The sequence below is a fragment of the Vanacampus margaritifer genome, chromosome 1 (genome assembly GCF_051991255.1).
Source record: "Vanacampus margaritifer isolate UIUO_Vmar chromosome 1, RoL_Vmar_1.0, whole genome shotgun sequence".
NCBI classification, from domain to species: Eukaryota; Metazoa; Chordata; class Actinopteri; order Syngnathiformes; family Syngnathidae; genus Vanacampus; species Vanacampus margaritifer.
The window spans coordinates 62,794,114-62,810,715 of NC_135432.1; the positions used below are offsets into that span (position 1 = coordinate 62,794,114).

The following is a 16,602-nucleotide window of genomic DNA, read 5'->3' on the forward strand; positions in this document are numbered from 1 at the left end:
TTGTGACACTGAAGCTCACTTATTGGTCAGATTTTTGCTCGAGACACAAGGTGAAAAATAATCGCAAAACTCGTACGCCAAGATAACGCTTTAATCTTAGAGCACATGTCTGGCTTTGAGCTACCAAAGTGAACTTTAAAGCTCTTTATGATGCAGCCCCAAGCCTCAGATCGTCAAGTGAGAGCCTTCAGGTTGTTTCATAGTTGAAGCTTAAAAAACTAAAGATGACTTTGGAACAGCCTGCTGGAGGAGATAAGACAAAAAAATCGGTGACAAGTGTTTTGTAAAACTTACTTTTACAGACTGCTTTTTATGTAATGTCTTATTCCTCACTGTATGTGTGTGTATATATATATATATATATTTATTTCTTTATTATTTTTTAAAATTATTTATTTATTTTACCATCTCTTTACAGTAGCTCTTAAAAGAGCTGATGTCCATGGCTGCGTATTTCTGCTTGTGATCATTGTATCTTATTTTGTGCACGCGTCTTTTGTCAAAGCACTTTAACCACATTTTACCAAGTGCTACATATAGGCCTATAGCTATTATTGTTATTTTGATGATAATGTGTGAAACACTGCTATTTTTTAACAATGTTGGATTCTATGATTCCAATTTGCCTTTGTGGTGCGTAGTGACATGATGGCTCGAACGTCTTGCCATGCGCAGTGTGTCAGCGTGATTTGCATCCTCATTGCTTGCTTTAACGAGTAACCCCGTAACCCTCCACTCCGCGCTGCAAACATACATTACAGAAATGGGTCACTAACCATCATGTTGCCTGCCAGCCATGTTGTCATGGCAACCTGGCCTGGATTAACTGACATTTACTACCTTTAAAAAAACAAAAGAAACATTAAGCAAGTGTGTTTTGTGTGCATTAAAAAAAAACACGATTACTCCTAGAAAATGTGCAAAGCGATCAAACTTGTTTAATCTGTTTGTCTCCATAGGATGCATTGAACCCAAAGAATGTGGAGGTTCAACGACACAAGGATGAGCTTCTCCGCACGGAGACGAGCATTTCCCTTGTCGGTGAACTGACGGATGAGGAGCTGGTTGCGCTCGCCAGCCAAGAACAGTTGCAGGTACACATCATATATGCACTGCGTTTGTCACAACACAAATATTTTGCTTGCCTAAATGTGCCTTAGTCTGAAACTAACCCACGCTGATGATTGCAGTAAACATTTGGATGAAAAAAAGAAAAAAAATTGTGGACATAAATGTGAAACAACCAAATGGAAAAACAAGAAGTGCTGCTATTTTTTATTTTTTTTTACCTCTAAAAACTTGTACTGTATGTAAACACTATCCTTAATAAATTACCATTTTTAATTTTGCATTATAAATCAGCTCTCAAAGTGCATGACTGCTGGTATATGTCAAACACTGCACCATATTCAGCTCTCATGCTCTTAAACTCATGTAAATATAAGTGAGGTAAGGCGGCCTGTGGCTAGGAAGTACAATCCTTAGGTCAAGAGTTTACACATTTACAAATCACTGTTTACAATGTAAAATGGGCGTCTTGTCTTTGTAACTGTTCAGCGCGATTGACTCCATGATTGCCTTCCATCAAAATCGTTTCTTTTCATCCACGAAAAATAATTCTACTCGTGTTTTTAGAATTAATCTCACTCTAACGTATTTTCTTCACCCTTGCAGCAGTTAAAGCAGGCCGTGGAGAAGCGTAATGAGATCATCGTCAAGCTCAGCTCCAACCTGCAGGATGCCCAAGCTAGTCGAGACGAGGTCCAGCTGGAAATGCAGGCCCTCGTCGGCAAAACCCAGTCTCTACAGAAACAGCTCCAGCAGGTATACTCGATGCACACTTGCTACCAAAATGACCAGGAATTTTACTGGTTTAGTGCTCTGGGATATACATATTTCCTTCAATCGTTGGCTCTATTTTAATAAACACCACACCTGAATAGACGTGTCCTTCTACCCCATCTAACATGGCGGCCAAGCTGGAGCTCAATATATACTGTAAAGCAAAAATATTCTAAAATCTCAAAACCCCTAAATTGAGGCACTCATAACTGAAAGTACTATTGAACTCAATTTAAATCTGTAAACTAAACTTGAATCTGTGTATTAAATATTCTGACGCAGACAAATGTGGACTTTCAACGCCTTAAAAATCAGCCGGGAGCAGACATCTGTGACGTGGCTAAGCAGCAGCAGCGGCGGCAGAAGAACTCCCAAAATGAGGACCTCAGCATGGAAGATGCGTCGACGGAGCGGTCAGGGAGCGCTGGCCTCGGCTCCCGAACCAGCGCAGAAGACTTCAGCACCGACAGCGAGGCGGAGACGGACACCGTCCTATCCGAGCTGAAGGCTATGCTACAAGAGGAGAAGGACAACTGCCTGCGCTTGTGTTCTGAACTGGAAAAAGAGAAGGAGAACCACCAACATGTGCTTTCGTTAATAGAGATTGAAAAAAAAGACCTACAGACCCAGCTGAGCCAAGTCCTGAGTCACTGCAAAGAGGAGAAGGAGGTACTCAATAGAGAGTTAATTCAACTGAGGAAGAGGCTTGAGGAGGAGGAAGAGTCGCAGAGGAGATGGCGCGAGGAGGAAGCCACGTTCGCCCGCCGTCTCCAAAACTTTGAGGACGAGCGACTAAGACAGGAGGAGGCTGTGAGGAGGTTGAAAGAGGAGCACAAAGAAGAGCTGGAGAGGGTCAATCGGCTGTTGGAGGAGAGCGCGAAGGAAGTCACGGGACTGAAAGCTTCCAAGAACCTCCAGAATCAAGCCAAAGCTGGTTTTAGTTTTGCTGAGATCACCAGTGCCGACAAAAGCAGTGGTGAATCGGGACCAGTCCAGGACAGCATGAATGTATCGTTATCGGGGGACCTTCTGATGGAGCGCTACTTTGCACAATCTTCAATGGTTCACCTCGGGCCTTGCAGTCAGCTGGACATCTCGTCAGACCAAAGGTATTTAAAAATATATATATATTTCAGCAATGACCAGCATTTCACAGGCCACTTAAAATGACATTGCAAGCCACATCTGGCCTGTATCCTTGAGTTTGACACCGGTGCCATAATTGCCCTTTTCCTCTCCTTGCAGCTTTGAGCTGAACAGCGACATTTTCTGCAATCAGCCTCTGCTGTCCGTCTCCAACTGTCCCTCCAAAGAGGACTCTGACGTCTACAACAGCTCGCCCGGCCTTCGTGTGGCTGATGGTTCAAATGCACTGGGGCTCAGCGACTCCATGTGTGAACCGCTGGGGACGAGCGGCATTTCTGAGCAGCTTCTCGCCAAAGAGCTGCTGAATCAACAGTGCGAGGAGCTGCGTCAGGAGCTGTCTATGAAGGACCATGAGTTAGATGTGCTGCGAAAGGAAGTCTGCAAGACTACTGAAGAGCTGGAGGAGGCTAGAAACAGGTAAGATGGGAAAATACCATTTGGTAGTGGTGAGGGACTTGACACAAGCTTAGACTTAAGTTCCAAATTGTCTGACATGGGACTTCACTGGGTAAAACTTTATTTATTTTAAAAAGTCATTTTTACAGACTACGCACAATCCTGGTTGTCCACTCACATTTGACATGACAGCCACTAATACCGGAGAACTTGCAGATTAAAGAAATGCCCAGTGATTTGGTGACATAGTGCCATTCTGGCACAGGGTCATAGGGCTATCATACATAAAGTTAAATAAAAAATGTACATGAAAGCTTAAATTTAAATGCACATGTATTGTTCTTTAAGATTTGAGATGTGCTTGAAACTTGAAGGTTAAAACGTGAGACTTAAGACTTGCACAAATGTGACTTCCTCTCATGTCTTTCATTTGGATCAAGCTCACAGCTCTTTTACGCCATCTCTGTCCAGGTGGGCTCAAGTTACTGAGGAGCTCATGGAAGCCCTCAGGCAGCTCGAAAAGGAGGAGGGGAGGAGGAAATGCGCCGAGGAGATGAACTTGAAAAGTCTCGAACAAGATAGCCTTACGAACAAATCAGATGCCTTATTGGAGGAAAAGACTGTGGAATTCTCAGGTGAAAATTCCCTGCTGATCCCTTCAGTAGAGGAGGATAACGTGTCTGGGGAGCTAAGCGAGGAGAACGAGACACCATTCCTGCCGCATCAAAACCAGCAGGAGATGCTGGAAGTGTCTCTACAGGAGATTAAGCAGACTGCAGATGGTACTTTACATGCTGACAGCTGTCTGCAAACACTGCAGGTATGTTGATTAAAAAGAAAAAAATATAATTCAAGATCACCTCTTACACGCTCTATATGAAATGTGCTCATACAGATTACTGAAATGTTTTCATATATATATCCACTAATGGTGCTAAAATGATGCAAGTTTTTACCCATTGTGAGACTAAAACATTCTCCCCCCCAATTCAAGGCAAATTATAATAAACTCATTTTTGAGCTAGAAGAGACTCAAAGAAGGTGTCAAACAACAACTGACCTGCTGGACGAAAGGACCTTGACGATGGACCGAGCGGTGGAGGAGCTCCAAAGCACCCGTGCCAAGCTACTAGACGTCCAAACGGAAGTAGAATGCCTTCAGGTAGAACTGGAGAAGAAGCGTAGCAGTTTGCAAAGTGTTGAGAAACGTAGAAGGGAACTGGAAGCTGAGATTGTCAACCTGAAGGAGGCCCAAGCTGTGGCATTACAGGAGAAAGACAGATACTGGCGCAAAGAAGAGGAAATGGGTGAACAGATGAAGAAGATGGAACAGGTGCTCAGGGAGGAACTTGAACAGTTTGAGAACTTGCTACAAGCCAAGGAGGCAGAGGTGAGACAGACACTAGTTACAAAATGTTAGGCACACAATGAGCAATTAACAGGGAAGAGGGTATTTTTTTTTAATACTTAAAGAAATATTAAATTATTTGTGGCCTATGTTTATGGCGGATGCCATTTTTACTTCAGGGGAACTGAGCTTCAGCATGTTTTTTCCCCCTACAGTTTGCTGAAGAGAGAGAGAAATGGGAGGACGAGAGACTGGAGAAGGACAAAGAAGTTCAAGATGTGAGGGAACTCCTCGAGGAACTCAGGAAGAAACGAGAAGATGAGGTGAAGGCCTTGATGGAGAGGCAGGTCCTTGCTGTGGAGGAGGCTACGGAGAGGCTCCAAGTGTCCCACAAGCAAGAGATGGCAGACCTCCTGGATCAACATCAACAAGAGGTGGGACCATGAACTGCATGACTGCTTGATCTCATTGTTGGTTAAATATATTAAGGACAATTTTTTCCCCTGGTTTGTAACGTTTAAAAAATGTGGACTCTGCTTGGCGATAAGTTTTTGTGTGCTTTTTTTTGGGTCTTCCACCTGCGTAAATGTGTAGATGTCAGATTTGAACAACCGCATGGAGACTGAGCTCCTCGCGCAAAAAGTGGCAATGGAGCATGAACAGAAGCGTCAGATCTGCCTCATTAAACAGGTACTCAAGGTTATTTAATTCTTGGTAGAACGTATTGTACTATGGATGTTTTAATTGTTCAGCACCTTGAGTTGCATTTTAATGTATGAAAGGTGCACTATAAATAAAGAATAATAGATTGATTGATACATTTTAGCATTTTTTATTTGATTAAATATTTACTCAAGTAATTATTAATGAAACAATAATATCATGTAAAATGATAAAAAATACTAACCTGTTACATTAAGAATCAGATAAGAAACTTTTTATTCATTTATAGCTTTCCTCATGTATGGATGACCTGGCCCATAAATCAGTAAAGGTCAAATTTGGCCCTTGGGCACAATCATTGTCATGTCCTCACTACTAATGTAACAGTATCAGTACACCAGTAATCCACATCTCCATTTGAAGAGCTTGCTGTTGTTTTTAAACGTTTTACCCGTGCAGGTGACGGAGCGCGAGCATGGGCGAGCGGTGTTGGAGCTGAAAGAGAAACATGATGAGGAGCTCAGTAGGCTGAAGATGCAAGTCTCCCTCGAGGTGACGGAGAGTCTGGAGGCTGTACACCAATTTGAAATGGAGCAGGCACAGGTAAAGAAATCTAAACTCAACCTTACAATGAATTGAGACATTTTTTTTATTTTACCAAATCTGCACGAGACAAGTGTTTGTCAGCATCTCATTGTTCTCTTCTCCCCCAAAGGCTCAGAAGAGCCGTGAGCTGGAAGCCTTGCGCTTGAGCCTAACAAACCTCCACATGTCCCATCTTGAGGTCTCCCAGGAGACCGCTCTCGCAAAGGTTCAGGCATCCCTGCGGGACCAGCACCAGTTGGAACTGGACCGCATTAGAGAGCAGAATGAGGCACAGCAAGACCGACTGCGTGAGTTGCATCAACGTGACATGGGTGAGTGAGTGTGGAGGGTTTCAGTGATTCTTTTTTTTTTTAAAAATCGATTGTTTCAAAATAGTTTTTTTATGTTCAGATGAGCTGAATCAGAAGTTTGCTGACGAGAAAGGTTCCATGGAGGAGAAGCAGATCAAAGATATAAACGTCAGTTTTTCCATATACTTAAATGAATGTGTTTTAAGATTTATGCGTTTAGGTAATTTCATTTTCTGCCCTTATTACAGATTCTAAAGTCAGAGTGGGCAACCGCAGCTGAAAGGATCCAGTCGATGCTCCAGGAAAGCCTTGCCAGCACCCAGACAGAACTCGCCAAAACACAGGCCTCCCTCACCCAGACTAGCCAAGCTTTAATCGAAGCAAAGGAGTCTTTGTCCCATACTCGGAGGGAGCTGCAGGAGTCAAAAACGCGACTGGAGAGCATAGAGCTTACTAGTCAGGAGCAAAAGCAGAAACTTGAGGAGGAACTGAAGCAATCCTATGCTGACAGGAACGCTGATGCCTGTAAGTTCCATGCGTTTCATTGCAAACTCCAACAAAGCTGTACATTGCTTCTGGAAAGTCTTCACAGTTCGCGTTCCCACTTTTTATACTAATCACTTAAGTAATGTGGTGTTGTGTGTAGAATTTTGAAGGAAAAACAAACCTTTTACATTTTGGAATAAGCCTGTGACGTAACAAAATGTTGAAATAATGAAGTGCTGTGAACACTTTCTGGATGTTTACTTTGAACTTCTTTTTTTTCTTTTTAAATGTCATTCAGCTTCACTGGAGGAGTTGGTGTCCAGCCACAATGTGCTGCTTCAGGAGAGAGAGCAGCAAGTGCGCCAACTAGAGGAGAAGCAGCAGCAGCAGCTGCAGAAAGAGGTGACTTACTCGGTCGGGGTGGACTCGTACTGACAATCAGGCCAAATTTGAGCATTTTCCCTCCTTTCCAATCAAAGTCAGATTATCCTAAGCGATTATCCTCTGGCGTGGGATTTTCTCACTCCAATCTGCTTGAAATAGGGGAGGGCGAGGAATCGACTTCAGTCCAAACCAGTGGCTATTTTGCCACATGCTGTCAACTGAATATGACTTCAATGTTGCTCAGGTCTCAGGTAACAACCAATCACAGCTTCAGAAAACAGGTGAGCTCTGATTGATTGTTTTCTGAGCCCTGAGCAACAATTATGTCATCTTCAGTCGACAGCAAGTGGCAAAATGGCCGCCCCCAGAAATGGATAAAAACGGCTGGATTTTGCTTCATAACGCACATTCCACAAATGTAATGTTTTAGACTAGTGAGGTCACATATAACATTTTATTGTCAACAAATGTTTAAGGTTGGCTTCCACTTTAAATACTTTTTCTATGAACCCAAAAGGACTAATTCTCCCAAATATTCCCCACTGATATATCTTAATCTGTGTTAGTGAGCACTTCTCCTTTGCCCAAGATATTAGACATATAATATAGCATGTTAGACATGTTAGCCATGCTTTGGCTCTGTCAAGCAGGTGTCGCGGCTGCAGGAGGAGAATGATCTGCTGAAGAAGAGCTCACAGCAGGAAGTAGGTCAGTTGTGGACTCAGCTGGAGAGCATGAGAGCCAGTCGGCAAGAGTTAGGAGGTGAGATTTATGAATGCAACCTGGCATCAGACAACCTTTTCATCAAAAGTATTCATTTAACAATTTAGAACATTAGTTGGTATTTTTGTATGGGCTGGTTCCACTCAGTAATGAAATGTGACATCACAGCGGAAGGGAAAACCTGAAAATGTTTAGCTCCAGGCATCAGCCAAATGTAATTATTTATTTTTGTCATCTCAGAGCTGAAGGAGCAGCTGGTGGCTCGCTCTTCCCGCGTGGATGACATTGAGCGGGTCAAAGTCGAATTTAACAAACAAAAGCTTGAAATCAAAGAACAGAACGAGGCTGAGCTGGAAAGCCTGAGGAGGTATTTTTGAACACTACAGTGATGTCTTTTTGTGTTCTATTGAAATGGAAACTGATCTTGTCATTATGGTTACTGAATGCATTGTCAACTTTTATTGTGCCAAGGCACATATTTAAAATTTAACAATGTCATAGAAATGCCTTGAATTCATTCCAGCACACCAAAATACAGTATGTCTCTTGTTCAACATAAATAGAATGTCATGAAATAATCTCGTTTTGCAAAGTGTAACTTAAGACAAAAAGTCTCACACACAAACTGAAGTATTCGCCTAACTGGATAATTTTATTGCGGTCGTTGGGAATCACTGGTTACAAAATTCTGACTGTTACAACCCCACCCCTCCAGGTACTTTGAGCAGCGGTTACGAGCGTCTGAGGATAGCTACCGAGAGGAAATTGCTCTGCTCCAGCTGAAACTAGTGGAACGGGCTTTGGAGGAGTCAGTGCTTAAAACCACAGACCACAGGTACGACATTGAAGTCAATTAACATCATAAGGACCTCAACTAAAATGTTTGTCACCCTTTCGCATCAGTTTCGTCTTTCAAGATCCGGCTGAAGAGAAGATAGATGACTCGCAATGTGACAACAGCCTTAAAGTGGACAAACCGAAGGTGAACTGAAGAATATTGAGAACACGGCTGCTTTTGCCGAACTTGCTCTAAAGTGCAGTCAAACTCGCTTTAAAATTTACAAGTGCTTGAATGCATGGAAAATGTGTGATCTCTCAATATTTTGTCATATCCAGGAAGTGCTTGACACCCAAACGGAGGACAAACACAAAATGGAGATCAATGACCTACAATCATCCTTTAAGGAAGAACTGCACCAGGTAAGGCGCCTTTATGCCATTTTACAGTCTTTGACTTGTTTTCCGTTTTCAAATTTAAAAAAATCAGATTCTCCCCTCTCTGCGTGTTCTGTTAGGTGCGCTCAGATCTCGCAGACCATTACTACAGCGAACTGCAGGAGATGAAGACTCGCCATTCCCTGGAGCTAGAGCAGCTCAGAGCCAAACTTTCTGACCGTCACTTACAAGGTGCTTTACTATATCCAAATATTTGTGTACCATTTGCTGGGCCTGGACGATCAAGTTCATTGATTAGTTTGAGTTTGTCAAGGCAAATAATTCATTTATTTTTGTCAGAATTTTCTCCTTCCTTCCTAAGTAAAGGAGTAAAAAATCAGTTACTCTTGCGATTTTATCATGCTACGCATTTTGCGGACGCCAACCGAAAAGGGTATCTCAGTTGCAGATGAAAAAGCATACGCAATGAATTAAACCTGACAATAACACAAAGATTCCACCAGATGTCGCTAAAGTACCGATAATAATATTGCTTTGGCCTGATCACAAAAACACAAAACATGAATAGTGGAAATTTTCAGTGAATACCGGAGGCTAGCACAAAAAAAAAAATATGTGGAGGTTCACTGTAAATAGATTCACCCGGAACTCATCTCTTGCAGAGATCACTCGCATCCACATGGAGGTGGCAAGACAAGTCGAGGTGAGAGGATAAAGCTAAATACATTGAAATTGGCTGCTGTTTGACACTATGTGCTCATTCAATGAGGTCGAGGTTGAACTGCGGTTATGGTGTTGCGCCGAGGAGCTACACACCAGCTTGACCCTCATCCACACCTTGGAGGACACACTGGCTGACGTGAATAAACACAATGCGGAGCTTCACCAGACTACCGAAAAGGTATGGGAACAATTCTCAAAAATCACTTGTTTCCTCATCATATGGATACTAAACTGTGATGCCTGTCGCAGCTGAAAAGGGAGTTTGACAAAGAGCGTGTCAACTTGAAGGAAGCTCTGGAGCAACAAGGCCAGGAGGAAATGAAGAGGATGAGAGACGAGCACGAAGCTGAGCTGGTCGCCATCAAGACTGAGGTGGAAGAGGAGAAGACACGCTTGCAAAAAGCTCTTTCAGAGGAGAGAGAAAGGTCCCTGAAGAGTAAGTGTAAGACTACTGGCATGAACAGAATGGACCGACATTTAGTTTATAACTCTGCCGCTTGTGCCGTAGGCCCCCAGACTCGTAAAGCTAAGCACGATGTGGAGCTACAACATGAGAAGAGCAGCACGGCAAAGGAAATAAAAGAGCTCACGGTTCTACTGCAGCAGCAGGCTGAGGAGCGACTGAAACAAGCCCAAGACCGGTGAGAGATGTCTTGATAGTTTTGATTTTTTGGAACCTAACCCCAGCTGAAAATGAGGGAACACTGTACATTAATACCTGGGATTTAACAATAATGGCAATATTGTGATATCGCGATAATAAAACTGCCACAATATCGTAGTCTTAATGTCACTATATTATAAGCAGCACATTTGTTTGAAGTAAGGTTGTTTTCCATTTGTGCAGTTCTAGCACCCTCTCGTGGCTAGTTTTTTTGTTGTTCTGCAGTTTAATTTTCACAAGGCATGGCCCCTCTATGTTTAAAAGCCACGCTTATGGTCAGAAGAAGGGGAACGTAATATGCTTGTGAACAGAGCCAATAGGTAGAGGAATTCAATGTGTGCGTGCATTAGCAAGTAAGTGCCTCAATATTAAGAGTTATTGGATATTGTAGGTTGTTTATATGAATAGTTGTCATGTACAAAAGCACAATATTGTGCTTTTTTTCCCCGTACGAGCTCTTTTTTTTTTTTTTGTTTACAATATTGTGACCTTTATTTTGTATCGCCAACCCTCCCAAAACATTTTTTTTGTTTTCTTTCTTCAGATTTGAGAAAGAAAAGGCTGTGTTAGAGCAGTGTTTGGCGCAGAAGAATGAAATCTCTCTGGCGGAGCTGCGGAATAAATATCACACAGAGATGGAACAAGCGCGAGCGGCCATCGCGGACAAACACTCCAAAGAGATGGACTCTCTCAACGCCAAACACAAAGAGCAACTGGACTCGCTCTGCGCCAGGCACGAGGACCAGCTTGCGGCTGTGACTGCCCGGCTGCAGTCGGAGCACAAAGCCCAGCTTGTTGCCTTGGAAGTGGCCCTCAATTCCAAGCGCAAGGAGGACCTGGAAGCCCTCGAGGCCTTGTTTCAAGAAACCAGTCAGGCCCAGCTGGAGGCTCGAGAAGCAGAGTTGGCTCGGAAACATCAGGAAGAGACGGATGAAATCGAAAAGAGGATGCTCAGTAATATGGACACCTTGGAAGCCACGTACCTGAAGGAAGTGCACGTAAGAGCATAAGTTTATAGAATCTCAGATTCCCATGAAAATCCGCAAATGCTTTTCTAACCTTTTGTTCTTTGTAATACCAGGCACTGCGTGATGAAATGGTGCAACTGGAACAGAGGCATCATCGAGACCTCACCGGTCAAAAGGCGGAGCATCAGCACGTGATGGAGCGTTACGCTGCAGAGCAGGAGTCTCTCAGAGAGGAGCTGCGAAAGGATCTTGCTCAGATGCACATGGACAAGTTCAGGGCCATGGCAGCCGAGCTCAGCCATGTTCACCAGGTGAACAAGCAGCCTAAATATCCTGAAAGTATGAAATCAGTGCTGTTAGAAATATTGTTTACAGAAACGTTATGTTACTACTTTTTGTAATATTACAACTTTTTTTTCTTTTATTAATATTTTACTTTATTATGCTGTTCTTACATCTTTATGGCCAGTGGTTTTAATTTTATTTCATATGAATGTTTATTAATGTACAATTTTCACACCTTTTCCTTGTAATTTTACAACTTTTTTTGTGTCTTGTAGTTTTGCAACTTTTTCTCTTTTAATTGGCATTTTTTCTAACCCTAACCCTTTTAAAAAGGAATTTCATTATCATAATTATATGTTTACTCTTAAGATTTTTTTCCCTTCATGAAATTATTATTCTCTTCATCCAACTTGTATAGTTAAAATTACGACATTATTTTTGTCATTTCAATTTATTTCCGAAAATTACATTTGTTTTTCTTTTAATATTACATTTTCCTTTTTAAAATTACTTTTCCTTTTTACAGACTGAACTGTTTGCTCAAAAAGAGTCACTGGATGCTGAACACTGCAAAGCTCTGGGTACCCTCAAGACACAGGTATTCTTTTCCTTACATTTCTAACTTGATACTGTATATGTTATTGATTCACATAGTAACAAGTTGTTTCAACATATTAATATTTAATGGCACTTTATAATAGAAGTATCATCATATTTCGTCAAACAATGACCTCTGCTCTTATAGACGTCATTCCCCAATTAATCTGCAAACCTGGCCACCAACTAAAGTGATGGCCACTATTTGAGAAAATACAGCATCGATTATAAAAGTACTTTTGCCAAAAATATATGTCTTAGTATTCACACTGCTTCACTTTTGCCACATTTTATGTTACAACCTTATCTAAAAAGAAAGTTAAGGTTTTTTTAATATTCGAACCTGAAATATCGCTCAGAATTTTAATTGGAACAAGTTGTACTAGTCTTACAGAAGTATTGGTTACAGAAAATTATTTTTGCACTTTTTGTTCTAAAATGTTTTTCTGAAAATAGAATGTGCTCTTATAAAAAAGTACAATTTAAAAATCATTTTTTGCCCGCCAAATTTAAAGACCACCTGTTATGAGGACGTCCTCAAAAAAAATTTAGCACTGCAAACGCACGTCCTCCTCTTTTTCTAATCAGTTAATTACTTGCATAATTTAAATGGAAAATAATGACCCCAATAGCTTGACATGAACAAATTAAGAATGTCATATGCAAACAATTATTAAATGCTTTACTTTAATGCATGTAGTATGTTTATTTGCTCAAACACAGCCTGTGCTACCTTTTAACGTAACAATCTGCTGTCAATGTAAGGATCATCTGCGGTCAAAATTATAATAATGTGAGTAATCTGTGTAAATACATGATAAATGTGATCATTTTTTGTCATAAATTAGTTAACACTTTGACAGCACTAGGTATCACATCGCAAAATGCGGAAGAAGTGAAGTGCTGTTCTTACGTTCGGTATGCACTGTAGACTGTATAGTCAACAATAACTTCTCTTCGCAGGTTCTCGAACTTGAGCAGCAACACAGCACTGCTCTTCAGGAGCTCACGCAGGCGTACACCAGTGAGAAAGAACAACTCCATCAACAGCACCAACTACAGCTGGAGGTGTGTGTAGTGCGTTAGGATGCTACTCACATGCTGGCCCTTTCTCAAACAGCCCTTTTCGAGAGGGAGAGGCTTAGACCATCGCCCGTCCCTCACAATGGCGTATTTGTGCAGTACTGTGAATCCAAAACACGACACATTGTTGCCCCACCGTAGGAACTTAAAGGAGCCTCAGCGCGAGAACTGGAGGCATGTCGTCGGGAGCTTAAAGAGTCGTCGTCGAGGCAACGGAAGCACTTCCTGGAGGAGGCGGAGCTCCTCAAAGTCCAATCCGTGGAGATGTTGCAAGATGAGATTCATCACATGAAGGTGAAATATGTTTTTTGGAACCTTTTGTTGTTTTTGTAAATGGTGAAGTCTCACTATTCGGGGGGGGGGGGATTAGGGACCTAGCCCCGATGTGAATAATAGGATAGTAGCTTGCTCTGTAGTGTAAACAAACTGTTTTATGTCTGCTCGTCTTATTTGCCGCTTCTCCACAAGTTAAAACTATGGCAGGGATTTGTTCAGTAGAAAGAGAGCCCCTATACCACTTTTAGAACCCATACCACATCTTGCGACTCGCTCTATGAAGCTCCTCAACTCACTCTTAGCAGATCCATTACAAAAACAACAAATGTGTGATATTTTATTTCTGTGAATGAGGACAGTCTTAAAAAAAAAAAAAGAAAGAAAAAGGAATCTATGAATGCTGAAACTGGGGAATATGCGGGGAGCTCACTGTGTATGTCCATTAGTTCTACTATTTAGCCAACTCTTGTCATTTTTGAGCCATCATTATGTAATCTCTGTGGATTATTTCATGCTGTTGTGTGTTTGCTCCATTGCTCCTCTAATCTCCAGATGCACCAGTTCATTCGAAGGTTTAGGTTTGTTTGTTTTTTCCCCTCCCCGCTATTGGACTCTTTCCCAGTGGAGCTTTATTCAAACCCAGTTTCCTTTTAATCCCACCATCCTATACGAGGGGGACGTGCTTGTCCGTATGGCTGCATGTGTTTTTGCATCGCTGCCATCTGAACAGTTGCTAAAGGGGATGGTTGTAAGCTTTTTATCCGCTGATGCGCAAGGTTTTTTAGGCCGAAGATGCTTATATTTTTCGTTTTACAACACAGCCTGCGAGACGCAGCCAGACAATGACAACAAACAGATGCATAAGCATTCTTTCTTTTCTCTTCTTTTTTTTAACCCCTTCGCGATTCATGCATCGCTATTTCTTTCAAGGCTAAGAAGGAGGCGGAGCTTGAGGACCTGCGTCGGGCCTTTGCGTTGGAACAGGAAGAAAAGGAGCGCAACTACACCGGCAAAATGAGCCAGCTCACTGCACAACTGCAGCAGCTAGATGCTGTGGTTGCCCAGGTACTCTTCACACACATGCTATCAACAGCTCAGTTATGTACTATGCATATGTGCATTTGACCAATTCCTTGATTGACTATAGGGGAAATACTTGTTTTATTTAGAAAAATAAAATTTATAAACATGCCAGTGGTTTATCAGGTTACCAAGTAGTAGTAGCGTCACACTTAAAAAAACAAATAGATAAACGAAATGCAAAATATCTGCGACTCTGAGGGTAAGCCATATTGCAGACAAAATGCTATGTACCACAAATAGATTTCAAAAAGTGTTTTTTTCTGTTTTTTGTGAGTTTTTTTTTTTTTTTTTTTTAAAGAAGAAAGCATTAATTGTTTGGGGAAAACAGTCCTTTTATGCGTTTTTCTAATGACACAGCATATGAGAATAAGTAATAGTAAAGTACTAGAAAAGGTCTTAATGTTGCAAGTTTTTAAAGCTGGAGAGTTGTTAAGCATAAAGCAGTCGTGCTGCACAGGCCCCCTACTTTGGTGGTCCATGGCCCAATACCGGTTTGCGGGCCAGTCTGTGTATGTATTTATTAAAAAAAAATTAGTTCTCTTAGTTTAACGTATTAGATTAATTACTTATGCTTCAAATGAACGTGTTATGGAAATTAACGCTAAAAGTAGAGCAATGATCGATAATTAGATTAATTAATTAGATACATTTTTTAAATCACCTGACAGCTCTAAAAAATGAATAAATACAATGCTCTGTAGTAGAACATGTATGTTGCTGCTGCTGTTGTCCAAAAACCCATATGCACCTTGAAGAAAAGAGCATGGTATATTTGGCCAGCTTGCTTTAATATTTTCATAAACGTGAACTGCATTTGCCATTCATTATTCTGCTGATAGGAGAAATGATTATAGTCAGAACAGAAAACCTTTTAAACAATTTCAAAAAAGAACTGTATACCCGTTTTGTCTTATCTGTGCGTCTGCTGTTTAATGTAAGCTAATAATGTGCAGTCAGCAACGTGATAGTTGGTGAGACTGGGACACACTGGCAGCTGACTTTGGTCTTTTCTCCCTCTTGTTTTTTTTTTCTTTTGCTTTTTGCATGCACTGATAAGTTTGCGCCATATTAATGTACACAGACATATTTTCAACAGACCTGCTTGTTGGGGCCTCTCTTGTTACCCAACGTGTCCTTGCAATGCCTTTTTAGAGTTGGAATTGATATTTACCAGTATCAGCCATCTGTCGGGGGGGTGAGGTCCAACTGCCAGCTCGACATGCAATGAGCACGGGACAGGACGAGGGGCGGGGAGTTAGGGCAGCGTGCATTACGGGCAGATAGTGTGTTTTGTTTCCTCTCAATTGCTTAAAAAAATGTCCATCAAGAAATGTGGATATTGTAAATGAACCGATCAAAATGATTTTAGCATAGAAAACTAACTGCAAATTGGCTCTCAGAAAAGTAATGTAAGTGTTAAATGATAATAAATCTATATGAGTTTCACTTTTTTTTTTTTAAAATGCACTTAAATGAAACTGCAATTAACCATTTTCTTTTCTGCGGAAAACAAAACAAAATGTCGCGTGAGACATTTTTCCAGAACATTTCAGCTAAACTGTGTGCGGTGCTGCAAGTGAGTCTGTGCATACACTTTGTTGTTGTCATAGCACCATGCAAATGACTCTTCAATAGTAAGATATTAACATGTACGCTCAACCCCCTCCTCTACCATGAGGTTAGCAAAGAGTAGCTTAAGAGAGGGGCTGGGAGGGTTCTGTTGCCCAGGTGACGCCATTGTTAGGCTGATGCAGGTGGCTGCGTGAGACATTTTTAATGGGGAGCGGGAGGGAGAGTGAAAAGGGAGGGAAGGTGTGTTGATAGTAGTGGTGGATAATGGAATAAGGAATACCTCTATGTCTT

The 16,602-nt window shown here is 41.6% G+C and overlaps 1 protein-coding gene and 1 long non-coding RNA gene across 7 annotated transcripts in view; one reads left to right on the forward strand and one right to left on the reverse strand.

Moving 5' to 3' along the window:
* The window catches only part of LOC144045994 (uncharacterized), a 13,189-nt gene extending 13,180 nt beyond the window's left edge, over positions 1 to 9 (reverse strand). Inside the window, exon 1 of the long non-coding RNA XR_013292313.1 lies at positions 1 to 9. This exon is cut by the window's left edge and continues 284 nt beyond it. This is a non-coding gene — a long non-coding RNA (uncharacterized LOC144045994).
* The window catches only part of pcnt (pericentrin), a 41,074-nt gene that overhangs the window by 3,913 nt on the left and 20,559 nt on the right, over positions 1 to 16,602 (forward strand). For 4 of the 6 annotated variants that reach the window (XM_077559977.1, XM_077559981.1, XM_077559978.1 and 1 more), the window contains 28 exons: positions 960 to 1,094; positions 1,675 to 1,824; positions 2,125 to 2,951; positions 3,088 to 3,405; positions 3,856 to 4,204; positions 4,379 to 4,774; positions 4,948 to 5,166; positions 5,327 to 5,422; positions 5,855 to 5,998; positions 6,111 to 6,312; positions 6,392 to 6,459; positions 6,540 to 6,816; positions 7,076 to 7,179; positions 7,812 to 7,923; positions 8,125 to 8,251; positions 8,600 to 8,719; positions 8,788 to 8,866; positions 9,001 to 9,084; positions 9,180 to 9,291; positions 9,723 to 9,763; positions 9,830 to 9,961; positions 10,033 to 10,424; positions 10,992 to 11,445; positions 11,529 to 11,726; positions 12,227 to 12,298; positions 13,261 to 13,365; positions 13,522 to 13,674; positions 14,587 to 14,721. In XM_077559977.1, the coding sequence (XP_077416103.1) occupies positions 960 to 1,094; positions 1,675 to 1,824; positions 2,125 to 2,951; positions 3,088 to 3,405; positions 3,856 to 4,204; positions 4,379 to 4,774; positions 4,948 to 5,166; positions 5,327 to 5,422; positions 5,855 to 5,998; positions 6,111 to 6,312; positions 6,392 to 6,459; positions 6,540 to 6,816; positions 7,076 to 7,179; positions 7,812 to 7,923; positions 8,125 to 8,251; positions 8,600 to 8,719; positions 8,788 to 8,866; positions 9,001 to 9,084; positions 9,180 to 9,291; positions 9,723 to 9,763; positions 9,830 to 9,961; positions 10,033 to 10,424; positions 10,992 to 11,445; positions 11,529 to 11,726; positions 12,227 to 12,298; positions 13,261 to 13,365; positions 13,522 to 13,674; positions 14,587 to 14,721 (5,601 nt within the window). Of the gene's footprint in view, positions 1 to 171; positions 270 to 959; positions 1,095 to 1,674; positions 1,825 to 2,124; positions 2,952 to 3,087; positions 3,406 to 3,855; positions 4,205 to 4,378; positions 4,775 to 4,947; positions 5,167 to 5,326; positions 5,423 to 5,854; positions 5,999 to 6,110; positions 6,313 to 6,391; positions 6,460 to 6,539; positions 6,817 to 7,075; positions 7,180 to 7,811; positions 7,924 to 8,124; positions 8,252 to 8,599; positions 8,720 to 8,787; positions 8,867 to 9,000; positions 9,085 to 9,179; positions 9,292 to 9,722; positions 9,764 to 9,829; positions 9,962 to 10,032; positions 10,425 to 10,991; positions 11,446 to 11,528; positions 11,727 to 12,226; positions 12,299 to 13,260; positions 13,366 to 13,521; positions 13,675 to 14,586; positions 14,722 to 16,602 lie in introns of those variants that run through there. The other 2 variants (XM_077559979.1, XM_077559980.1) reach the window with 2 other exon arrangements.